The sequence below is a fragment of the Electrona antarctica genome (assembly GCF_951216825.1).
Source record: "Electrona antarctica genome assembly, chromosome: 4".
Lineage (NCBI taxonomy): Eukaryota > Metazoa > Chordata > Actinopteri > Myctophiformes > Myctophidae > Electrona > Electrona antarctica.
In genome coordinates, this window is record NC_136809.1 from 14893333 (window position 1) to 14919853 (window position 26521).

The 26521-nt window shown below is 41.1% G+C and overlaps 2 protein-coding genes and 1 long non-coding RNA gene across 3 annotated transcripts; all 3 read left to right on the forward strand.

The window, feature by feature from the left end:
- The first annotated feature begins 8679 nt into the window (after window positions 1–8679).
- Window positions 8680–17705, forward strand: LOC306921561 (uncharacterized protein). Its single transcript, XM_079498739.1, has 9 exons — window positions 8680–8698; window positions 8889–8984; window positions 9282–9503; window positions 9648–9992; window positions 10113–10364; window positions 10530–10626; window positions 10732–10777; window positions 11476–11687; window positions 16505–17705. Exons 2-9 carry the CDS (start codon window positions 8915–8917, stop codon window positions 16527–16529), a joined length of 1269 nt encoding a protein of 422 aa, XP_079354865.1. The 5' UTR covers window positions 8680–8698; window positions 8889–8914; the 3' UTR covers window positions 16530–17705.
- Window positions 17706–19483: 1778 nt separating this feature from the next.
- On the forward strand, window positions 19484–20502 carry LOC306921951. Its single transcript, XR_013789868.1, has 3 exons — window positions 19484–19623; window positions 20041–20250; window positions 20364–20502. It is a non-coding gene; the product is annotated as an uncharacterized lncRNA (long non-coding RNA).
- Window positions 20503–20601: 99 nt separating this feature from the next.
- On the forward strand, window positions 20602–23503 carry LOC306921949 (uncharacterized protein). Its single transcript, XM_079499291.1, has 5 exons — window positions 20602–20711; window positions 20821–21072; window positions 21233–21326; window positions 21430–21481; window positions 23309–23503. The coding sequence occupies exons 2-5, from the start codon at window positions 20922–20924 to the stop codon at window positions 23390–23392; spliced, it is 381 nt and encodes a 126-aa protein (XP_079355417.1). The 5' UTR covers window positions 20602–20711; window positions 20821–20921; the 3' UTR covers window positions 23393–23503.
- The last annotated feature ends 3018 nt before the right edge of the window (window positions 23504–26521 follow it).

Below are 26521 nucleotides of genomic sequence, written 5' to 3' on the forward strand. Positions count from 1 at the left end.
ATCACACCCGGGTGAACTGGATGACCGTAGCAACCATGCTCATTTTTTCTGCACAAAAAAAGCCAGTTGTGAAATCACATCCGGGTGTGATTTCATTTCATCAGTGGTCACTCAGTTCACCCGGGTGTGATTTTTTCTCCTAGATTCTGTCGATCCAAGCTGCTTTAGAATGACCTATGCTGATGGGAGAATGTGTCCCAAGTCATTGATGAATAACTCCTGTTCCATCACATTCTTTAGAGGTTAGACTCATCAGATTTGTTTAGTCCAGTTAGCGGTTTACACTGTTGTGTTCCCCTAGGCCTAGGGCCGCTAAAGGGTGTCACTTTTCCATAAAGGCCACATGGCTGCTAATAGTTAAGCATAAAATCACAAAATAATGTATTTATGACAGGGACCGGGTCCAATGTTATGTGTGGGCATCTTTTTGATTGAGGAGTCTTTGCAACATCACTAGTCAACCAACATTACTGATGAACTACCGTATGTACTTCTTCTCAACAGATCTGCATGTCAAAGTGACTGTCATTAATGCAGTGCAAGTGCAGCTGAGCTGCAGAACCACTTGTACTCTGACAAACCTCTGTGGAATCTGGAAATCATAATTCTATCCATAATGTGTGCTACTGTGCTCATAGCATATGGTGATCTGTTTAGTTGGTCAGACTAGCTGGCTGGCTTAATTGGGGTCTGTCTTTGATATTCAAGGACCACCTGGGGACAGGGGTTGTTTTTACTGTGCCTTTTGTTTGAGTCCTGAGATCCTGATTCACACCTAGGGCAACCAAATGCTAAAACAGTGGATCAAAGGGCCACAGTGATCCTGATTTACCTTCTAGGAATGGCCAAATGGTAGTCTGGTCCAATGTGTATTGTGTAAAACTGTACTTAAGCAAGTTGATTTCTATGTCAGTCAGTCAGTCGATCCGAGGCCGTGAGGCTGGAGGAGCCTATGCCATGCTTTGCTATGCTGTGTACTTCGAAATAAACCAACATCTCTGAGGAACATCTAATCTGCTGTCGTGCTGTCTCACAATTATCTCAATGCTCTCCCAGTGTTTTGGTTAAGTTTGTATGGTCTCGTGTCATAAGATACGACACCTCAAACCCACCTTCCTGTGGTACAGGATTAGAGATTATGTTGCCACTGCTCAGAATCACACTGTTTATGAAAATTCTGATGATGGTTATTATTGTGTTGTAGAAGACCAAAAGGATCTCCTCTCTCCTTCAGTGTGTGAGTACTGTATGAATCAGTCTGTTTACTTGAAATAAATACTATATTCATGCTACATAATAGGTATGTCATAGGGCAACCAGACTATTGTTATTGTACATTTGGATACTTTGGCACACTACTCCTCCCACAGTTTTTGCCGCACACACTCGAGCCATATGTCAAATCGACCGGCGTGTGCTTGCTCATTGCTAAGAGATCCGTTGTATAGTTTAATTGATGATTAATTAATTAGTTCTCCAAAGACTTATAATGGGGAAGCCCACTTTATGTTTTGGCTTATAACTCTTGAACCATAGGTTGTAAAATCTAAATTATTTTTGCCCTGGATTCCTTGGGTCATGACGCATCTCCCCATATAGGCCACGCCCATTTGCGTCAGGATAGATTTTCCGCCATTTTGATTTTTCTTCAAAACACACTTTTATTTTCTGATTCTACAGATTTTTTTCCGAATCTCACAGAAATCGGTACACATGATCTCTGGACCTATCGGACTGCGTTTCAATTTTTTTCAGATTTTTTGAATTTTATTTGTCCGTATCGTTCGGCCTTAATCGTCGTCCGAAGTTAGTGGGAGGGGCCTATTTTACAAAAAATGCCTAAAATCACGAACGGAATGTCCAGATGTCGTGGGTAGTTTAATCAACCAAAAGCCAAAAGCGATTCCATTTTCATCCATAGGGGGCGCCGCAAATGTGAAAAATGTAACCGTTTCTTGCAGAAAAATGATTTTGCGTTTTTCCCTATAACTCTTGAACCGTAAGTCGTAAATTCTTTTTCCATGGATTCCTTGGGTCATGATGCATTTCCACATATAGGCCACGCCCATTTTCAACCGGGAAAGAAATCCTGCAAAATTAGAATTTTCTCCAAAACACACTTTTGGCTCCTCCTCCTACAGATTTTGTCCAAATCTCACAAAAATCGGCACACATGATCTCTGGACCCATCCGATTAAAACACCAACTGCAGAATTTTGGTACTGCGTATCGTTCGGTCGTAATCGTCGTCCGAAGATAGTAGGAGGGGCCTATTTTACAAAAAAGGCCATAAATCACGAACAGAATGTCCGATCCATCCCAAATTTGAATCACATGTCGCGGGTGGTTCAATCAACCAAGTTCCAAAAGCAATTCCATTTTCATCCATAGGGGGCGCCGCAAATGCCAAAAATGTAACCGTATGGTGGAAAAACATGATTTTGGGGGGATAAATCCCCTCCGAATTACTTACGCATGATCACAAGGTCGACGCGACATTGTAATTGGCTAGCAACATTAGTGGGAGGGGCCCATGTAAGCAACTGCGGCAACCACACTTTGCAATTTTGAAAAATTGCGACCTTTCTAGTTTAACATGTTCTTGAATCCATAATCTCAGTTTCCTATGCATATTGTCTATTTCAGGTGTTCAAGGTGAAAGCTGCTGGAGAGTGAATTATATGAAACATAGAATCTGTGCTATTTGTATCTGTAGTACAATTCTCTCAATCATCAGCAGTTAAGAATGCAGCTATAGGAATCACTGTAGTTTGCCTTAGTTTGGCCTTCCTGTGGACATTAAGGTAAAATAAAATATTATAGAAGTAGAGACTTCTGTTTTTATTGATAGTCATTTTTTAGTGTAATGAATTCCTTACTGGTTCAATATAGGAAGAAAACTCAGGACTCCCGCACTGACCCAGCACAAGACCCAGGCAAGATACTACCTGTAGTAGGGGCGGGGCATTTTCACATTATAAAACAGCCGGAAAACCAATTCTGGCAGCCAGCTTGGCATTTGTCGTTAATAATTAGACTCCCAATCGACACCTCCCGGGTTCGAATCCACTATTGCCACTATTTTTCCAACAACCGCAACTATTTTTTTTTGTCTGATAAAGTATACCGGTAGTTGACCGCGACGGAGGGGCGCCGCCTCTAGCGATTACATTTCCGGGAGAGTAAGTTACGGTTATTAATAAAGTACATGCACCATAGACGCAATGTTATGAGTGAGCGATTGTAGCAATGCACGGAAAGCGGGGATTGAACCCGGGCCTCCCACTTGCCAGACCAACGCGCAACCTCTCGTGCCAATAGGGCTGAGCCCGATTGGCAGGGCTGTTGCAGGCTGGGTCTTGGCCTTGGCTGGGGGCTACAATCACCCCCCACTCTTTGAAGCACGTCCTCACGCTTCTCACTTCACACCGTGGACCACCGCACACGATGTTCCTCATGTCCCTCACGCGAGGATATCACGCTTCACGTCCTGCCGACTACGCCAGATTGTAGCAATGCGCGGAAAGCGGGGATGGAAAGCGGGGATTGAACCCGGGCCTCCCACTCGCCAGACCAACGCGCAACCTGTCGTGCCAATAGGGCTGAGCCCGATTGGCAGGGCTGTTGTAGGCTGGGTCTTGGCTGGGGGCTGACACAAGCCTGACTGTAGGAACATGGCCGCCATGTGGTAACGTTGCTCTCCATTGGCCAGCAGCGCAGATGAGTCATCTAGCCTTTAGTGCCCATGCATGTCCCTTTAGCTGAATTCCAATACCCAAAATCTCGGCCACTCGCTCACTCACATTCAGTCACTCCAGCATGGCGGTGTTACGGTGAAATTGGTGACCTACTGAAATATGTGACAATTGTGTAGACGTCACATAACGTCAGTGTCCAAACGTAAATCATTGCGGTTTGGTTTATAAGCAAAGTTTAAACTTGTGATATTTAGGTCACGTATTTAAAGACCTCCATGTAAATTATGTGAAGTCCACAAGATGGTCACAAGACTCACATATTTCGGCAGGTCATCAATTTCACTGTAACACTGCAATGTTGGAGTGACCGAGTGTGAGTGAGTGAGTGGCCGAGATTTGGGTTATTGGAATTTGGCCTTTGTTACATTGAATCTGTGTTTGTAAGTGCTAATCCACGCAGTCCAACAGTTGATCTGTTTGTGTACATATTTGAGTGCTGGAATTTACTCACAAGAAAACTACCCTCTCTAAATTTCCTGGTTCACATCTGTTGGGAGATGTCTCAACATCCTCGGCCAGACCCTGTCATGTCAAGAAACACTATGATTGGCCCGGCTTAAAGCTTAGAAGAGAGGTCAAAGAACAGGTCAAAGCATGTGTAAACCAGATTGGGCACTGAGAATACAACAACTGGGATTCACAATTATCACACTGTGCATAAATTCTTCTTCGGAATGATTAGACTATGGTGTTTGCCTCACAAGTGAACACTAAGCCGGAGCTCGCTGTCTCTCCACTAAGCACGTAGGCAGAATCATATACGTTATGCAGTAAAAAGCATACCGTATAGCCAGTCCACACAAACGTTTTGTTTTGGGCACTCGTTCTTGCATTCCACGCAAAGCTTTGCTTCTCTGTGTACCTTTAAAATGATTCATTGATGCATGAACATAAAATGCATAGGCCAGCTCTTCTAATTCCTGTGCTGTAGCCCTCAATCTGCACCAATAATAGTCTCAAAACCAATTATGACAAATGTCCAATTCAACAGCTCTATAACATGAAACAACTAGAATGTGCCTGAAATTGTTGGATTTTTTTGCTGTGTGTCCTCAATGCAATTGTTCCGGTACCTTCCACCAGATTATGTGAAGGTGAATACCCACGAAGTCATTGGGCCCGACGACGGCATCACAGGCCGGGTGCTGAAGGTATGTGCAGCCCAGCTAGCAGGAGTGTTCATCCCCAAACACTCCAAGGTGGCTTGTCTGAACGCCTGGCACTTACTCCGAGCAAATGTTTCGAATGACTGGTGAGAGACACACTGGACCCATGGCAATTTGCATATCGTCAGAACCGATCCACCGACGATGCAGTTGCCCTGGCTCTATACACTCTGCACTCACCCATCTGGACAAGGGGGGGAAGAGCAGATGTGTCCGGATGCTCTTTGTGGAAACCTCTGCCTACAGAGCTGAGGTTGGCACACTAACACAGTGGTGTCAGGAAAACAACCTCGCTCTCAACGTCAGTAAAGTCCAAAGAGCTGATCGTGGATTTTAGGAAGCAGGAGAGGGAGCATGTATGCACCTATCTACATCGATGGCGCAGTGGAACAGGTCTGTGACATCAAATTCTTGTATAGGGGATACATCTCGAAGGATCTGGGCAACACACACCAAAAAGGTGGTGAAAAAAGCCCAACAAAGACTCTCTAATATTGCCTCCGCCGCCTGAAGAAGTTCAGAGTGAGCCCCCGCAGCCTCAGAGCATTCTACAGCAGCACCATAGAGAGTGTTCTGACAAGCGGCACCACCGCCTGGTTTGGAAACTGCACTGCTGCGGAACGCAGATCACTGCAGAGAGTGGTGCGAACAGCGCAGCGCATCGTGGGAGGGGAGCTCCCACGATCTCCACGGAGCTCCAGGAAATACATAAGAGACGCTGCGTGGCTAAGGCGTAACGTTTCATCAGACATTCACCACCCCAGCCACAGCCATGTCCAGACTTTTGAACAGCTTTTACTTATCAGCATTAAGACTGCTGAACAAGCGCTAAGTCTGATGCACAGACTGAACTGATTCATGTTTTAATAGGGACTCCTTTTATTTATACTCGTACATACATACATTCATTCATGATGACCTTTTATTTATTATGCACTCACAATTGTCATATATTATTATGAATGTTATGCTCCTCTCTTCTCTCTATCCTTTTTAACTGCAATGATGAGCCTGCACAACCTAGTTTTTCACCCACCTTACTTGTAATGTGATGTGACAATAAAGATTGATTCTGATTCTAAGCCAGCAACTACAAAGGTATTATATATATATATATATATATATATATATATATATATATATATATACCGGTGTATATATATATGAACCAGTCAATACATTGTCAAGTGTATGTGGACTAACAGCACAAAGATGCATCAAATATAAGGGACATTTTGGCAGTACATTTAGTGACCAATTCACATCATCTTGTTTTTTTAACAGTGCTGATTCATTTCACACTATTCAGCATGCAACCACAGATCATCACATGTTCATCTCTGAGAAACTCAAGCCTCAAATGTGACACATTTGTGACACCTCTTATCTAATGTGAAATAGATAGACTTAGCTCAACGTTATACCTGGAAGTTTGCGTAACAATGTCAGAATACAAAAATGTAACTGTTAGTTGAATTAAAACCATGAAACTACTTCACATAGTGTACATAGTGTTACATAGTGTAGATCAAACATCCTTTACAGACATTCAATAAAGAGGAAGGTCTTTTTTTGAGATGTCACACTGACACAACCCAACCCAAGCCTATATACATATTTTGCATGAACTATCTATCCTTATGTGCCACAACGCATGCAGTGGATAGGTAACAGTCAGGTAAGTAAATTGCTGTGTATTTTAACAAAACAAATTATACATTGTTTATGTTTATATATATTTTCATATTCCACAAACAGTATTTTCTAAATAAGCTGTCGTTCATTTTGTTCTCTTTCTAGCTAAAAACCACAGGACCAGTCATGCTTTTGTCTGTGTTTGTGAGTTGGCTCCTGTCTGTCTCAGGTAGGAATTTGTAGTCAAATTGTTCATGAATAAATATGTTGCCAAATTGTTGCTATTATCTAATGGCTGTTTATAAGGTTTATAAGGGATACACAATTAAACAGTAATTCAAATGCACAGTAAAAAGTTGACTGCACATGTGCAGTAAGTGATATTTGTTGGTTGAAGTAGGTGTTTAATAGCTCTATTCTGATAGTAATCATTGAAATAGTTCAGTAACAGGGGTCTCCACATATCTCCAGATAATTAATGACAAATAATAAATACATAAATACAATACATAAATACATTTTAAAACAAAACTAAAGTAATCAAAGGCCAGTAAACACAGTCGACAGTCCTCTTGTAAATCAATCTTTGTTCACCCTTTTGAATTGGGAAGTTGAGCAAGTGCTCACTCACTGTCAGGGGGAAAGGCAATCAGCCCAATATACATCATTGCCACATCACCTTAGGTGTAGGCGTCCCTTGTAGACTTGTGGTGTCCTGTTTTGACTACTTCTGTGTAATAATGACTTTAAGAAATTATGTTCTTTAATATTATGCATTCTGTGTCAGGAATTCTTGGACAAACATCACGCATGTGTGTATTGAAGGGATCAACAGTAGATATGCCATGCCGAGGTACATCTCTCTCTCTCACTCACACACACACACACACACACACACACACACACACACACACACACACACACACACACACACACACACACACACACGCACACACGTAAACACACGCGCGCACACACACACACACACACACACACACACACACACACACACACACATACACACACACACACACACACACACACACACACACACACACACACACACACACACACACACACACATACACACACACACACACACACACACACACTGAACTATTTAGGCCTGACTCACACCTTCGCAACAGATTGATGTATAGCTGATGCATGAGACTTATTGACTGATGCAAGCTCACAATGCATTTCCAATGGGAGTCACATGGTTTGACACAACATTTGTGTTGTATGAGGGGGTGGGGGGCAGTCGAAACACAGCCGAAAGCCGTACAACACAAATGTTGTGTCAAACCATGTGACTTCCATTGGAAATGCATTGGGGCAAGATGTAAACAAACCCTTTCTTTACATCTAGCATGCATCAATGTTGTATGCTAGATCGAAAGGTGTGAGTCAGGCCTTAGAGAATGGTTCGATTTTAAACAGCTGTCTGATGATGTTATGTAGTGTATTCTCCAGGGGGTCAGTCAACTCACAGAATCGATGAAGTGAGAGAGAGTGATGCAAAGACGTACCAGTGCACAGCAGACTCCACTGATGCATCAAGCGTTAGTCTCAGTGTCACAGGTACAGTAGTAGTATCATGATGGAAATGTAGTAATTCAATAATATATATCTTTGAGGGGCGCTAGCCCCTCCTAGGTTTAATGTTTGTTTTTAGTTCAATGTTTGTTTTAAAAACGCCATTAACAATTATGGGAAAGATTACGTCATATTGTCCCTCATTACGTCATGGGCTATTGTCTCTTTATTGTTAATGGCATTTAATATCACCATTACATCACCTAATCAACATGAGTTAGACTTTAATATATTAGCGCCCATCACTTCTCACTTCATTCTTTTGTATATTTATAATGAACATGTCTAAAAATGTGAGCTTAGACCTACAGGTGACGGTGATACTCGGTCCGTTGAGAGAGGGACAGGGAGTGATTTTGAACTGCAATACCAGCTGTCCTCTGACTGACAGGCACACCTACATGTGGTATAGGAATGGCCAGTTCCTCTATGAGGACTCGTCTCCCTGGTACCAACTCCCTGTCAACAGTGAGGAAGAAGTGATCTACTCCTGTGCTGTTAAAGGTCATGAAGCTCTCAAAGCCCCTAATGTTTCAGTCAGTGAGTGGTGACATTATCACATCTGTTCACAATGGAGATACTGTAGGCCTATTGCTGTTTATTAATATAGTTTGAGGTAGATACTAGATATCTAACTAAATATATATTTTATTTTAATAAATTAATGGTTTATAATGGTTTACATGTACGTGTGTCATTTCAGTGATTGCATGTGATTTTTTTCTCCAAGATTCTGTCGATCCAAGCTGCTTTAGAATGACCTATGCTGATGGGAGAATGTGTCCTAAGTCATTGATGAATAACTGTTCCATCACATTCTTTAGAGGTTAGACACATTATATTTGTTTAGTCCAGTTAGCGATTTACACTGTTGTGTTCCCCTAGGCCTAGGGATGAAGGGTGTCACTTTTCCATAAAGGCCACATGGCTGCTAATAGTTAAGCATGATGTCTTTTCTAAAATCACAAAATAATGTATTTATGACAGAGACCGGGTCCAATGTTATGTGTGGGCATCTTTTTGATTGAGGAGTCTTTGCGACATCACTAGTCACAGCAAAACAATTGTTCAACCAACATTACTGATGAACTACTGTATGACTGTATGTACTTCTTCTCAACAGATCTGCATGTCAAAGTGACTGCCATTAATGCAGTGAAAGTGCAGCTGACCTGCAGAACCACTTGTTCTCTGACAAACCTCAAACCCACCTTCCAGTGGTACAGGAAGAGAGATTATGTTGCCAGTGCCACTGATCAGAAACACACTGTTTATGGAAAGTCTGATGATGATGGTTATTATTGTGTTGTACAAGACCAAAAGGATCTCCTCTCTCCTTCAGTGTGTGAGTATGAATCAGTCTGTTTACTTGAAATAAATACTATATTCATGCTGCATAATAGGTATGTCACTTATCATTTACATGTTCAGAATTTAACATGTTCTTGAATCCATAATCTCAGTTTCCTATGCATATTGTCTATTTCAGGTGTTCAAGGTGAAAGCTGCTGGAGAGTGAATTATATGAAACATAGAATCTGTGCTCTGATCGGCTCATCAGTGAACATATCATGTAATTATTCATACCCACCTGGTTATGTGCTGGTAGACAGTGACACCAACACATACTGGTATACGACAAACTTACGTAGTCTGACCAAGGACCCTAACTATGAACATCGTGTGAAGTTCTCTGGACAGACAAAGAACCATCACACCCTGACGATCAATAACCTGACAGAGAGAGACTCATCTGAATACATATTCAGATTTCTCACAAATAAGCTACAAGGAAAAATATCTGGTCTACCTGGAGTGAAAATACACGTAACAGGTAGACTTTTGATCATGTCTTGTACTTTCTTCTTTCAATTGTAGTCTTTAGTGTCAAAACAATGATTTGACTACTTGGACAAGCCTGCCATAACATAATGACATTATAACTTTCTTTCAGGCCTTACATTGAAGATGATTCCTGCTGCCAATACAACAGAGGGACAGAGAGTGACACTGGTGTGTAGCAGTAGCTGTCCTCTGACTGACAACCCCACCTACAGGTGGTACCAGAACAGTGTAACCCAGAAACAGAGCCAACAGAACTATGTGGTTCTAGACCCAGTCAGCAGTCAGGATGCAGGAGAATACTCCTGTGCTGTCAAAGGTCACGAGGAGCTCAGAAGTCCTGAAGAAACTCTCACTGTCACACGTGAGTAGAGCTTTTTGCAATTTCAATTTGAAATTTGATCCCGGGAAATAATGTTAATCTCTGTACAATCTTTTTTTTTTTTTTTTTCATAATTATTAAAAATGTATTTTAAATATATTTTTGCACAGTAACAATTGATGTTTCTCTCTATATTTGTATCTGTAGAACAATTCTCTCAATCATCAGCAGTTAAGAATGCAGCTATAGGAATCACTGTAGTTTGCCTCAGCCTCGTCTTTCTGGCCTGCCTGTGGACATTAAGGTAAAATAAAATATTATAGAAGTAATATTTCTACAAGTGGAGACTTCTGTTTTTATTGATAGTAATTTTTTTGTGTAATGAATTCCTTACTGGTTCAATATATAGGAAGAAAACTCAGGACTCCCGCACTGACACAACACAAAGTGGCCAGGTATTTACAGATTTAGAGGACCCCAAAGTGCAGTGTGTCTTGTGGGTGTGAATGTGAGGCCTCAATCACACTATTAAGACAAAATCGTTCTCTCTGTTCCAGGGGGAGAGGGGGGCGCAGAGCAGCTCGCAATTCATTTTCAATTGGAGTCGCAGAGATTCACAGAACAGCTCTGCTCCATGGAGTGTGTTCTGCCCTCCTCCCCCTATGGAGCAGAGCTGTTCTGTGAATCTCAGCGAGCTGCTCTGCCCCCCCCCCCCCCCCCCCTCTCCCCCCGGAACAGAGAGAACAATTTTGTCTTAATAGTGTGGTTGAGGCCTCAGAGAGAGATCTAGTTTAGACTAGTCATTGGTTAGACCAGTCATTAGTCCTACAGTACAACCTATCTCAAACCCTCACCCTAACCCTAACCTCCCATGGGGCAGCACACCTAAACCTAACTTTAACCCTCTCCCAACCCTTAAGACACCCCTCACCAACCTTAATCCGGTCGTTTTAACGCACCCCTCACCAACCTTAATCCGGTCGTTTTAACGCACCCCTCACCAACCTTAATCCGGTCGTCTTAACGCACCCCTCACCAACCTTATGTCTAACCAATGACTAGTCTAAACTAAGTATGCACCCCGATCTAAAGAAAAAGAACAAACCTTCCATACCCCACCAAACACACCTTGTCTGTTCTGTCTCCCCATCAGACCCACTCTGATCCTATGTATGACAACATCTCAGCTGTGTCCAGAACACTTGTCACTGCTCCACATGGAGAACCCACAGAACCACAGGATGAGCCTCACTACAGCAGCGTCCACTTCCATCGTTCTACCAACTCCAACAGCCAACCACCTCAGAGACAAGAAGATGTCCAGTATGCAGCCGTCAACTTCAACGTTTCCCCTGATGCATCCAAGTGAGAAATGAGAATAACCTGCTTTTACAAGAGATTGAAGTACAGCTTGTGGTCATAATCTATCAACTCGAGATAATTTAGCTGGTTAGGGGTAAATTTGTTGTGAGGAAAACTTCAAAGTGTTATTTCATATTTTAATTTATTGTACAGTAATCTTCCATCCATTGTAGAAAGTAACATCTGCTATCTTGCTATCTCATTCTTTATACTATTTAGCGATATTACTCTGAGTTTGAGTATGAAAAATGTGTAAAATGTCTAACCATCTGTGTAAAATGGTTAAAAGGAGCTAATATACAGTCAGTTCTTAGGACTGAAGAGGACATAGGATATGCTGGAGAGGGTTGGACCGTGTTCTATGGAGTGAGGGCTATGTTGTCAACAAGATGCTGCTGCTGGCGTTTTATTTTACTCAATCAAAGCTTTTATTGTAAGCTTCACCCCTACAAAAATGTGTAATGAATTGCTTTTTTTCTCTTGTAGTCCTCATGCCCAGTTGTACTAGCCTGGCTAATAAGCCAGACTAATATCACACAACACTGTCGCGGTATATCAGTCTGGGCTGGCTCCACTTGGATTTCATTTCCCGGGGAACATTTTCTCTTCGACGCAATTGGTCAGAGCTACTGTCAGTCAAAGGTCACAAGCATTGAACGTCACTGTACCAAAGCCCGCCTATATTGCATACCGTGTCCCGATTGGTCCGACCTGTTCTCTGCTGTAGGAAAGAGGCGTGCTACTGAGCCTCGCCAGACCGTAATCCGCTGGTAGGCAACTTTTTTTTGCCAACGGCTGATTCGGTCTGGTTTAACCAGGCTACAGTTGTACAGCACAGTTAAGCACACAGCGTGTGAAAACATACAAGTCACAACCTTTGTGTGCAGAACAACTTCCCATGTGATGGATGCCATCACATTTCAGCACATCTCCATTGATAGTTATCCAGATGCACCTGAACAAATCAGCAAATCATAGCTAGGATTAGATAGCCTCCCTCCAGCCCCTGAATTGCAAGCCACGGACACTGAATAATCACACCCGTGTGAAGTGAGTGGTGCAACTCCGTGTGGGGGTCCCCGGAAGTTCCAGACCCACGGGAACGCATCCAGGGTGCCGCGAGCCACCCCGCGTCCGAAGCGGTACAGTCCGCGTCCGAAGCGGTACAGAAATGACAGAGTTACCATGTGGGGGTCCCCGGGGGGTCCCTAGAACATCCAGACCCCCAGGAACACGCCCAGGGGGGCGGGCCAGTTCCGGCGTGCCACCCCGCATCCGAAACGGTTGAGAAATGACAGTTACTGTGTGGGGGTCCCTACACTGTGTACCCTCTACTGTACTGTACTGTCACTGTACTGTACTGGCACACCCGAAATCATCATTTTGTGCTCAGACCCAGCCAGCCACCCACTCACACACATAGCTCCGTAAGGGAGTGGTTGCACCACTCAAAAAATAATTCTTCTGGCAATTCAGACAAATGAAAATTCAGGCTCTAAATCTGAGGCCATGGATCTCAACAGGAAACCAGTGGATTGTCCACTACAGGTAGTGAATGAGTCCTTTCCCCAAGTGAAGGAGTTCAAGTATCTACGACTCAGTGAGATACTCTGAGTAGAGCCGCTGCTCCTTTGTATAGAAAGCAGTCAGTTGTTCTGGTGGTTCCGGCAGCTAGGAAGGATGCTTCCTATCAGTGATCAAATACATTTGATCACTGATATGAACAGGGTCCATTATGCGTAGCAACAAACATGTATGGACCCCTTGCTTCTAGAAAGCCTGGTGTTTCAATCACCGTACAGGTTGAGGTTCACAACATTTCCACTGTTATTTCAAATAGATTGTCCAAGACAAGGAGTAGCCTGAAGAGAGAATGCTGCTTGGTTAATGTACCTCACAGGCATCACAGTCCCCAAAAATCTGATAACAAGCTAAACCTTGCCTTGTTTAACATCAGGTCATTAACAAATAAGTCCTCCTCTGTAAATGATATAATATGTAAAGAGAAGCTAGATATTATCTTTCTAACAGAGACATGGCTTGGCATGGCTTGTGGCAGCGGTGGCCGAACGGATAGCGGCGCGGTCTTGATACCGGAAGGTTCCTAGTTCGAATCAGCCGTCCGACACGTTAAAAAATTACCACCGCTGAAGTGCCCTTGAACAAGGCATTGAACCACTACGATGAAATGTGTTCTATGAGCAGGGCCTGGCTGGAAACAAGTTCTTGAGCTTAGCCCAGATACCCTGGGTAAATATAGATTTCATTTAATTTCATTTCGGATGGAGCTGTTCTCCTAGCGCCAGCCTGTCCCGCAAACTACAGTTTCATCCACTCTGTTCGCGAGGCTAAGAAAGGAGGTGGACTGGCAATAATTTTTTCAGACACTTTAAAATTCAAGGCTCTGACTCTCGGCAGCTTTTTATCCTTTGAATACCAGGCCACAATACTGCAGGGTCAGTCCTCTATCCCAATGATCAGCATTTATTGTCCTCCAAAGTGCAGCAAAGCTGTATTTCTAACAGAAATATCAGAACTTTTATCTATCTGTTCCACTAACAGAACTCTTATCTCAGGTGATCTTAATCTACACCTGGACGATGCTTCAAATGCGGTGGCTCTGGGTTTCTTAGAGTTATTGCACTCCTTTGAGTTCATCCAACATGTTGTTGGGCCTACACATAAACAGGGGCACACTCTGGACCTGGTGATTTCTAGAGGTCTGAACATCACTGTTGAAATGCCTGAGCTATCAGACCACTATTTGCTGTGTTTTAATATGACTGAATATACTATAAAAAAGCGTTTTTTTAGCTCATCTGCAGCCAACGAGTTCTCTCGTCATCTGGGCCCCCCCTATCCGATACTCCCCCAGTGAATGATATGGTCCAAATGTTTAATCTTAAACTAGAGTCAGCTCTTGACATAGTGGCTCCTATGAAAACTAAAAAGAAACAGAACACCAGAGTAACACCCTGGATAAATGAGCATACACGTTCACTGAAGCAAGATTGTCGTATAGCTGAGCGAGCTTGGAGAAAAAACAAACTCACCATCCACCTAGAGATTCTTAAAAAGTCAACAGTCGCCTATAACAAAGCCCTGCGTCTGGCAAGGCAGGCTTATTTCTCTGGCATTATTAATGAGAACAAGAAAAATGCCAGAGTCTTATTCTCTACCATTGAACGACTTTTAAACCCCCCCCCAGTCCTACAAGCAGTCGTTCCCGGCTTCTAAAGCTAAGTGTAATGAGTTTGCATGCTTTTTTGATAACAAAATTTGTAACATTAGAGCTGATATTATGAATGGTGCTGCTGCTAGCTCAAGCCCTCAAACAGCAGCTAATGGTGCCAGGGTTGATCTCTCCAGGGGGAGCCTATTGTCTTTCTGTACAATTGATGAAGACGAACTCCGAAAAACCATATCTCAGATGACATCATCCTCCTGTTCATTGGACACAATTCCCACCACCTTTCTCAAAGAGGTTTTAGACAGTGTGATTGGAGATATCCTAAAAATTGTAAACAGCTCTCTACAATCAGGCGTCTTTCCAGACTCACTGAAGACGGCTGTAGTTAGGCCCTTACTCAAGAAACACAATCTTGATCCCTCTGTGCTGGGTAACTACCGACCCATTTCCAATCTGCCCTTTCTGGGCAAGGTTTTAGAAAAATGCATCTTTCATCAATTGGATGTGTTTCTACAGAACAACAATGTGCATAACAAATTCCAATCTGGCTTTAGGAAAGGCCACAGCACAGAAACAGCACTTGTAAAAGTAATTAATGATCTTAGGGTGTCTGCTGACAAGAAACATGTTTCCGTTCTTTTACTTCTAGATCTAACGGCTGCATTTGACACGATTGACCATTCAATTTTAATACAGCGTCTGGAGAACTGGATAGGCCTGTCTGGCACGGCCCTGTCCTGGTTTTCCTCCTACCTAACAAACAGAAGCTATTTTGTCAATCTAGCTGAGTTTGACTCAGACAAACACAACATCGGTTCTGGTATTCCACAGGGCTCGATTCTTGGTCCTCTGTTATTCTCCCTGTACATACTGCCATTGGGAGAACTCATTAATAATCACGGAGTCAATTTTCATTTCTATGCTGATGATACCCAACTATATCTTTCTGTAGCTCCAGATGATCTCTGTGCCTTAGAAAAACGCTAATCCACGTCTTTGTTTTTTCTCGGCTTGATTACTGCAATGCACTTTTTTCTGGATTGCCTAAGAAATCAACTGACAGATTACAACTTGTCCAAAATGCAGCAGCCAGAGTCTTAACTAGAACTAAGATGAGAGAACATATTACTCCAGTCTTGGCCTCATTGCACTGGCTTCCGGTTGTTTTTAGGATTGATTTTTAAATTATTTTACTTGTTTATAAAGCTCTCAATGGTCTCGCACCTTCCTACCTACATGACTGCCTGCCGAAATATGTCCCAAACCGCCCCCTGAGGTCTTCCACTGCTGGCCTGCTCGCTTTGCCTAAAAAAATGGCAACTAAAAAATACGGGGAAGCAGCTTTTTGCTTCTACGGGCCGACGGCGTGGAACAAACTCCCACTGTACCTTCGACAGGCAGCCTCTGTAGACATTTTTAAAGCTCAGCTCAAGACCCACTTCTACACCCTTGCTTTTAATTGATTTATTTGTCTTTTTAAAAAAATGTTATTCATGTCCTCACTGTATTGTTTATGCCCTGCCTTTCTTTTCTTTTTTGTGTAAAGCACTTTGAGCTGCATTTCATGTCATGAAAGGTGCTATACAAATAAAGTTTTATTATTATTATTATTCCTTGTCACCAACTCTAGGACGTTTTCCAGGCCTGCCCTATAGGAAGAGAACAACACCAAGAACCACATGTGGGGAATTACACTGGCCTGGCAGCACCTCAGAACCCCCAGTTAGAACTGACTGATGTCACCTGGGAATGGGAAGTCTGTGATTCTCTGCAGGAACAGCTACCTGCGAACCGACTCAAAATAAGCAGACAAAGAGATGGATGGAGCATTTCACCCATTCCAAATTGTTGGTTTACTCATGATAATTCACTTGTTTTTCATTTAAAAAAAAAGATAATACTGTATATAAAAAAAATATGTTGGCAGAAATTACACATTTTATGTCATATGGGCATGTTGAGTAATATTTAATTGATACAAAAAAGTCTCTTCTCTTCATGGTCAAATTGTTTGTTGTTGTCGTCATACCAACTGCCTGTGGCCATTTTGCAAGTAGGGTTTAAAATTGCATTGAGTGGAATCAGTCTATTCTAAAGTGATATGTACCACTGCAGAACGGCCAGCACACAATCAAACATACAGTTAGCGTCATTTTGTCAGTAGACTTAGTGGCTATATATATATATATATATATTATATGGTATTATCATATTGTTTTTAAATGCTGCCGAGTAGTTTCACACTATTAAGCAACCACAGATCACATGTTCAACACTGACAACCTCAAACCACTCTGAAGTCATTCTGGAATTGTGAGGCAACTTGGACACATGGCATATATTGGTATATTATACAACAGCTGAATAGACGTTGCATATCATCACTGTCAGGCAGGACGATTGTATGTCCAAATTTCATCCTTTTTTTACTGTATGTTCCCCTCAAAAATGTGTGGCCATATAGTTGATCCAGGATTTGCTTGACAGTTACTTCAATGTAAGTAATTCACTTAGAGAAATATTACGTAAGTGAATTCTGAGGTTTAAAAATATAACGAGGAAGGAAGTCCTTTCCATGTTGTAACAATCCATGGGCTTAATACAAAGAGGCGTGTGTCAACTGGCATAACGTCAACAAATCCTTTCTCAGTAAGTAATGTGCTGTCAGTGTTTTATGTGTGAATTCCATGAACAAGTTGTTACTCGGTCGGTCATCTTTCTATAGTTGTATTATTGTGTTAGTATGTATGCTGATTAATTGAATAGTACATAGGACCACAATGGAAATAAGTCCCCAGGACTTTATTTTATCCTTTTTTTAACCTTCTCATGTCTAACTGTACTGTTTACTGTTTACAAATCTGACTAATAAAGTAATTAATCAATCAATCAATCAACAAGGACCCGTCCAGTCATGCTGTTGTCTGGAACTGGATGCGTGTTTGTGACTTTGCTCCTATCTGTTTCAGGTAGGAATGTGTAGTCAAATGTATTGTGAATATGTTGTTAAATTGTCGCTATTATTTAATGGCGTCTATGCTATTGTCACAATGAGTTACCAGCATGCTAAGCTTGTACAAACAAAGCTTGTAAGGGATTCAATGGTTTGTTAATATTAACATTGTAGGAAAGTAAGCAATTAAACAGTAATTGAAATGCACAGTAAGGTTAAATGCAAAGACTTAAAACATTTAATAAGCAGTATACTGTACGATCATGCCAGTAACTGATAAGTCAAGTAGCAAGGTCATGTAACAGGTTTAAAGGTGATATGGATGAATTAACGACTTTGTAAATTTAGCATTTAATTTAGCATAATCTGGGAACAGTAAATTAACACAACCTTCAGTCTTCTTAAATCATCTTTCTATGCATCCCATGTCTATAATGCTTCATGAACATACTGTACTTATAGCACGCACTCACCACTTATATTGACTTATAATCACAGTGATTATAATACATTAACATTACAGATATGATCCTTGCAAAAGGATGTCTGTGAGTGTTCAGCAATTATGAAATATTATAATACTTGAACCTTACCTTTATACAGTGTTATACACAGATTATAATGCGTTGGATGTGTGGATGCATAGAAAGTCTTACTATAAAAATAAATTATGCTACACTTACATATGATGACAAACTTTCCTTCGCTTGCCACATCACCTGTTATACTGCAGACTTTGATGTGATGTCATGGTTTGATGTCCTGTAATCATGACTTTAAGAAAATCCTGCCCTAATGTTCTTATAAAGTAATGTATTGTGTGTCAGGAATTCTGGGAGAAGCAAAACAAATGTGTGTTTTGAAGGGATCCTCAGTAGATCTACCATGCTCAGGTACACATTACACATCATCAAACACAAACTGATATGCTGGACTATTTAAAGAACTGTTCAATTTTAAACAGTCGTCTGATGTTACAGGTCATATAGAGAATACTCCAGAAAGCCAATCAATTCAAAGAATCAATGAAGTGCGAAAGAGTGATGCAAATACATACCAGTGCACGGCCACGGACTCCAATGATATTTCACACTTTAGTCTCCATGTCACAGGTACGGTAGTGCGAAGACGGAAATGTGTTAATTTAATAACCATAATAAAATGGTCATTGATGTACATTTCTAATGAATATGTCTAAAAATGTGAGCTTAGACCTACAGGTGAATGTGATACTCGGTCTGTTGAGAGAGGGACAGGGAGTGATTTTGAACTGCAATACCAGCTGTCCTCTGACTGACAGGCATTTAGCAGACAGGCACACCTACATGTGGTATAAGAATGGCCAGTTCCTCTATGAGGACTCGTCTCCCTGGTACCAACTCCCTGTCAACAGTGAGGAAGAAGTGATCTACTCCTGTGCTGTTAAAGGTCATGAAGCTCTCAAAGCCCCCGATGTTTCAGTCAGTGAGTGGTGACATTATCACATCTGTTCACAATGGAGATACTGTATGGCTGTTTATTATAGTTTGGAGATACATTAGGTAGCTAAAAGGCTAGCTAACAAAATCAAACTTTCATTGTAATAAATCATACTATTTCACTTTTTTTAAGTATTCTGCCCAGTGGTTTACAATAACAGTTTATATATTTGCTTCTCTCATTCAATTCAGTGACTGCATGTAATTTATTTCTCCCAGATTCTGTCGATCCAAGATGCTTTAGAATGACCTACACTGATGGGAGAATGTGTCCTAAGTCAATGGTGAATAACCCCTGTTCCATCACATACTTTAGAGGTTAGAGATATTTTTTATACTCGTTATTAGTTGTTTACAATGGTATGTTTCTCTAAAGGCTCTACATTACATTACCGACCACACTACATTCATTGATATTATTATTTATTCATTTCATTAAGAAAAAGCCAGCATTCTACTGAATCAAACTTCAATTGCTCAACTCAATCTAATTGCCCAGCTAACATTAGTAAATTGCTTATTTTATTTTTGTATATATTTAGTCATGCTGTAAAGTCTGTAGTGGAAATATAAAACATGGCTGCTAAAAGTCAAGCTTGTTGTAAAATCACGATAATGTATAACATTTGACAAGATCTTCAAAGATTTGGCAATCTTTGAGGAATCTTTGCTATCACCTGTCAACTTGATGACCTACTACAGTATGTATATATACATCTCTATATATCTCAACAGATTTGAAAGTTGAAGAAGAGAAGACTGTCACTAAAAGTACTGTGAAACTGACCTGTAGTACGAGTTGTATAGACCCAAAAAACACCTTCCTGTGGTACAGGAATGGAGACTACAGTGGCAGAGATCAGCAGTACAATGTTAATAGAGCTTCTATTGACAGTTATTACTGTGTTGTACGAGGCCAAGAGGATATCCGCTCTCATTCAGTGTGTGAGTATGAATCAAACTGTTAACTTGAAATAATTACTATATTCATTCTAGGCAATGGATATGTCAATATACTTTTGATTTTCTTACATCCCTATTGACTGTCTGTATTTCAGGTGTTCCGGGTTCCAGCTGCTGGAGAGTGAATTATATGAAACAGACAATCTGTGCTCTGATCGGCTCATCAGTGAACATTTCCTGTATGTTTTCATACCCCGCTGGTCATCAGCTGAAAGATGCATACTGGTTCACGTCATCTGATTTATTGAATCCAACCAAACTGACTGAGGAACCAAGCTATGAAGGCCGTTTGGAATTCGGACGGAAGCTGCATCTACTGTCAGGAGATAGCATCCTGACAGTAAAAAACCTGACAGAGAGTGACTCAGCTGAATACAAATTCAGAATTCACACAAATAGAGATAAATATGGTAGTTATCCTGGAGTGAACATTTATGTGACAGGTAGATTTTTTATGAAGTCTTTGTACCCAATGTTTCTTTTACTTATAAAAACAATGAATTTATAGTTTGACAAGCCCACCATAACAACAAGTAACAATTTGATCTTCAGCCCTGAAATTGAAGATAACTCCGGCTGCCGATGCAACAGAGGGACAGAGAGTGACACTGGTGTGTAGCAGCAGCTGTCCTCTGACTGACAACCCCACCTACATGTGGTACCAGAACAGTGTAACCCAGAATCAGAGCCAACAGAACTATGTGGTTCTAGACCCAGTCAGCAGTCAGCATGCAGGAGAATACTCCTGTGCTGTCAAAGGTCACGAGGAGCTCAGAAGTCCCGAAGAAACTCTCACTGTCACACGTGAGTAGAGCTTTTTGAAATTTCAATTTGAAATTTGATCCTGTGAAATAATGTTAATCTCTGTACAATCTTTTTTTATTTCATAATTATTAAAAAATATATTTTAAATATATTTTTGCACAGTAACAATTGATGTTTCTCTCTATATTTGTATCTGTAGTACAATTCTCTCAATCAGCAGCAGTTAGGAATGCAGCTATAGGAATCACTGTAGTGATCAGCCTCGTCTTTCTGGCCTTCCTGTGGACATTAGGGTAAAATAAAATATTATAGAAGTAATATTTCTACAAGTGGAGACTTCTGTTTTTATTGATAGTAATTTTTTAGTGTAATGAATTCCTTACTGGTTCAATATAGGAAGAAAACTCAGGACTCCGTCTCCCGCACTGACCCAGCACAAAGTGGCCAGGTATTTACAGATTTAGAGGACCCCAAAGTGCAGTGTGTCTTGTGGGTGTGAGTGTGAGGCCTCAATCACACTATTAAGACAAAATCGTTCTCTCTGTTCCAGGGGGAGAGGGGGGTGCAGAGTAGGGTTGGGATTCGGAACCGGGTCCATTTCAGACCCGGTTCCGACATTGCGGATCCGGAGCCGGTTCCATCGTTTTTTTATTAACGGTTCCACAAACGGTTCTCATCAGTCGTCATTTAGCTCCGCTGTGTCTGCTTGCATGCAAGCAGAGCCTGGGGTGACGTCACCCCACCTACGTGAGTGAGTGAGGTCTGGGAGGATACGCCCACTGTTCTGTCTGTGCATTCAGCGACCGCCGCGGAGCGAGTGGGACAGTGGGACAGTATGTCGAAGAGATCTCCAAAGTGTGGTTATATTAACAGAGAGGGAAATGACTGAGGCTGAGCACGCAAAGTGCAATACATTTGATGCTATAGTTGCAAAGGTTGTTGCAACTTGTACCACGTCCACATTGAGAAACATCTCAAAATCAGCTCCACCACAGCCGACGGGGGACGAGGATGATGCAAGGCTGGTTTACTTTCCCCAGGCTAGAAAACTAACGTCTACAGAGCTTTTCATTAGGCGTATTGTACAACTGTTGTCAATGGTGTTAATTTAGAACGCCAATGACTCGACGTCTTTCTGTCTGATATTTTATGAATCACGTTAACTATAGAGCCAAATCAATTTGTCTGCACGTATTTTTACAACTTATAAGCAACTCAACTGCTTTTGATTTGGCTCTAAATTAATCGCGTGACTGTTGAGAGCCCAGCCTTTAGGTGCATATACCTCCATAGATTGATTACTTTATAAACAGTTTGCAGAAAAAAGCACAGGAACGTAGCCTGACAGTTCAATACAAGGTCTGCTAAGAGGATTTTATAATCTAAGAAAGCACTATGGCTTGTTTCCATTAGGGTAAGGGGTACTTCATATAACAACATTAGTCACCAAAACAATATCATTATTGCAATGTACAAATTGCAATATACAGTACAAATTGCAACAATTATATTGTTGTGGTGGCTAGCTGCTGCTGGAGGTGGTGGTGAAGTTTAAATAATAGTGCCACCTCATAATTGTAAAGTGCATTTTCAATAATTGAATTAATGAATTTGTGTTTATTATGTACTTGGTTAGGTTAGTTATAATATAAGCATAATCTATGTCAGAAAAAAAGGGGAAAAAATAATATTAGGATCCGTTAAGGGAACCGTTAGGAACCGGAACCGTTAAGAGGGATCCAGGAAGGATCCGGAACCGTTAAAATCCTAACGAATCCCAACCCTAGTGTAGAGCAGCTCTCAATTCATTTTCAATGGGAGTCGCAGAGATTCACAGAACAGCTCTGCTCCATGGAGTGTGTTCTGCCCTCCTCCCCCTATGGAGCAGAGCTGTTCTGTGAATCTCAGCGAGATGCTCTGCCCCCCCCCCCCCCCCCCCCCCCCCCCGGAACAGAGAGAACAATTTTGTCTTAATAGTGTGGTTGAGGCTAGTCATTGGTTAGACCAGTCATTAGTCCTACAGTACAACCTATCTCAAACCCTCACCCTAACCCTAACCTCCCATGGGGCAGCACACCTAAACCTAACTTTAACCCTCTCCCAACCCTTAAGGCACCCCTCACCAACCTTAATCCGGTCGTCTTAACGCACCCCTCACCAACCTTATGTCTAACCAATGACTAGTCTAAACTAAGTATGCACCCCGATCTAAAGAAAAAGAACGAACCTTCCATACCCCACCAAACACACCTTGTCTGTTCTGTCTCCCCATCAGACCCACTCTGATCCTATGTATGAGAACATCTCAGCTGTGTCCAGAACACTTGTCACTGCTCCACATGGAGAACCCACAGGATGAGCCTCACTACAGCAGCGTCCACTTCCATCGTTCTACCAACTCCAACAGCCAACCACCTCAGAGACAAGAAGATGTCCAGTATGCAGCCGTCAACTTCAACGTTTCCCCTGATGCATCCAAGTGAGAAATGAGCTGCTTTTACAAGAGATTGAAGTACAGCTTGTGGTCATAATTTATCAACTCGAGATCATTTAGCTGGTTAGGGGTAAATTTGTTGTGAGGAAAACTTCAAAGTGTTATTTCATACTAGTGGATTTACTAGTCGACTAGTAAACTAGTCGACTAGTTGCTTAATGCCCTGCCCAGCACACAATCAAACATGCAGTTAGCGTCATTTTGTCAGTAGACTTAGTGGCTATATATATATATATATATATATATATATATATATATATATATATATATATATATATATATATATATGGTATTATCATATTGTTTTTAAATGCTGCCGAGTAGTTTCACACTATTAAGCAACCACAAATCACATGTTCAACACTGACAACCTCAAACCACTCTGAAGTCATTCTGGAATTGTGAGGCAACTTGGACACATGGCATATATTGGTATATTATACAACAGCTGAATAGACGTTGCATATCGTATGTCCAAATTTCATCCTTTTTTTTGAGTGGTGTAAACCACTCCTACGACTGGCTTTGTTAGTCTGTCTGTCTGTCTGTCTGTGCTCAAAAAATGAGCACGGTTGCTATGGTCACCCAGTTCACACAGGTGTGATTTCATTACGTCAGACATTACGTCAGACCACAGCTGATCAGTCTATATAAGACCTTACACCACTCAGTTCACACGGGTGTGATTTTTATTTACTGTATGTTCCCCTCAAAAATGTGTGGCCATATCCAGGATTTGCTTGACAGTTACTTCAATGTAAGTAATTCACTTAGAGAAATATTACGTAAGTGAATTCTGAGGTTTAAAAATATAAGGAAGGAAGTCCTTTCCATGTTGTAACAATCCATGGGCTTAATACAAAGAGGCGTGTGTCAACTGGCATAACAAATGATCATCCTTTCTCAGTAAGTAATGTGCTGTCAGTGCTTTATGTGTGAATTCCATGAACAAGCTGTCATAAAAGTTGTTACTCGGTCGGTCATCTTTCTATAGTTGTATTATTGTGTTAGTATGTATGCTGATTAATTGAATAGTACATAGGACCACAATGGAAATAAGTCCCCAGGACTTTATTTTATCCTTATTTTAACCTTCTCATGTCTAACTGTACCGTTTACCGTTTACAAATCTGACTAATAAAGTAATTAATCAATCAATCAATCAACAAGGACCCGTCCAGTCATGCTGTTGTCTGGAACTGGATGCGTGTTTGTGACTTTGCTCCTATCTGCAGTTTGCTAAATTGTCGCTATTATTTAATGGCGTCTATGCTATTGTCACAATGAGTTACCAGCATGCTAAGCTTGTACAAACAAAGCTTGTAAGGGATTCAATGGTTTGTTAATATTAACATTGTAGGAAAGTAAGCAATTAAACAGTAATTGAAATGCACAGTAATTCTACCACAACACACAAACTGCATAGTGTGCCGTGCCTATGCCTCGGCCAACGCCAAACCACAAACAGAAACAAAATCTGCTCTGCTATGAAAAATCTGCATTTTATTTTATTATATTTTCATTTTTTGTAATTATGTATTTATGTATTTTGTGTATGTGTGTATATATATGTATATATATCTTTTTTATTTCCTCCAGACTTTTTTTCCGACTATCCTTGGGATTGTGGGTGGGGGGAGGGTGGGATAGGGGATTGAGTTTTGTTTTTATATTTTATATGTCTGTTTAATACTTGCCCCTGGGCTACTGTCAAAAACCTGAATAAAAAGATTTTGAAAAGAAAGAAATGCACAGTAAGGTTAAATGCAAAGACTTAAAACATTTAATAAGCAGTATACTGTACCTGCCAGTAACTGATAAGTCAAGTAGCAAGGTCATGTAACAGGTTTAAAGGTGATATGGATGAATTAACGACTTTGTAAATTTAGCATTTAATTTAGCATAATCTGGGGACAGTAAATTAACACAACCTTCAGTCTTCTTAAATCATCTTTCTATGCATCCCATGTCTATAATGCTTCATGAACATACTTATAGCACGCACTCACCACTTATATTGACTTATAATCACAGTGATTATAATACATTAACATTACAGATATGATCCTTGCAAAAGGATGTCTGTGAGTGTTCAGCAATTATGAAATATTATAATACTTGAACCTTATCTTTATACAGTGTTATACACAGATTATAATGTGTTGGATGTGTGGATGCATAGAAAGTCTTACTATAAAAATAAATTATGCTACACTTACATATGATGACAAACTATCCTTCGCTGCCACATCACCTGTTATACTGCAGACTTTGATGTGATGTCATGGTTTGATGTCCTGTAATCATGACTTTAAGAAAATCCTGCCCTAATGTTCTTATAAAGTAATGTATTGTGTGTCAGGAATTCTGGGAGAAGCAAAACAAATGTGTGTTTTGAAGGGATCCTCAATAGATCTACCATGCTCAGGTACACATTACACATCATCAAACACAAACTGATATGCTGGACTATTTAAAGAACTGTTCAATTTTAAACAGTCGTCTGATGTTACAGGTCATATAGAGAATACTCCAGAAAGCCAATCAATTCAAAGAATGAATGAAGTGCGACAGAGTGATGCAAATACATACCAGTGCACGGCCACGGACTCCAATGATATTTCACACTTTAGTCTCCATGTCACAGGTATGTTAGTGCGAAGACGGAAATGTGTTAATTTAATAATGAAAATTGTCATTGATGTACATTTCTAATGAACATGTCTAAAAATGTGAGTGTAGAGCTACAGGTGAAGGTGATACTCGGTCTGTTGAGAGAGAGACAGGGAGTGATTTTGAACTGCAGTACCAGCTGTCCTCTGACTGACAGACACACCTACATGTGGTATAAGAATGACCAGTTCCTCTATGAGGACCAGTTCCTCTATGAGGACTCGTCTCCCTGGTACCAACTCCCTGTCAACAGTGAGGAAGAAGTGATCTACTCCTGTGCTGTTAAAGGTCATGAAGCTCTCAAAGCCCCTGATGTTTCAG

Coding starts and splice junctions, on each gene's coding strand:
- LOC306921561 (XM_079498739.1), top strand. CDS start 8,915: ATGACCTATGCTGATGGGAGAATGTGTCCTAAGTCATTGATGAATAAC. Junction 9,993..10,112: donor AGTGAAAATACACGTAACAG/GTAGACTTTTGA, acceptor ACTTTCTTTCAG/GCCTTACATTGAAGATGATT. Junction 10,365..10,529: donor AGAAACTCTCACTGTCACAC/GTGAGTAGAGCT, acceptor TTGTATCTGTAG/AACAATTCTCTCAATCATCA.
- LOC306921949 (XM_079499291.1), top strand. CDS start 20,922: ATGTGGTACCAGAACAGTGTAACCCAGAATCAGAGCCAACAGAACTAT. Junction 21,327..21,429: donor GCCTTCCTGTGGACATTAGG/GTAAAATAAAAT, acceptor GGTTCAATATAG/GAAGAAAACTCAGGACTCCG. Junction 21,482..23,308: donor ACCCAGCACAAAGTGGCCAG/GTATTTACAGAT, acceptor TCTCCCCATCAG/ACCCACTCTGATCCTATGTA.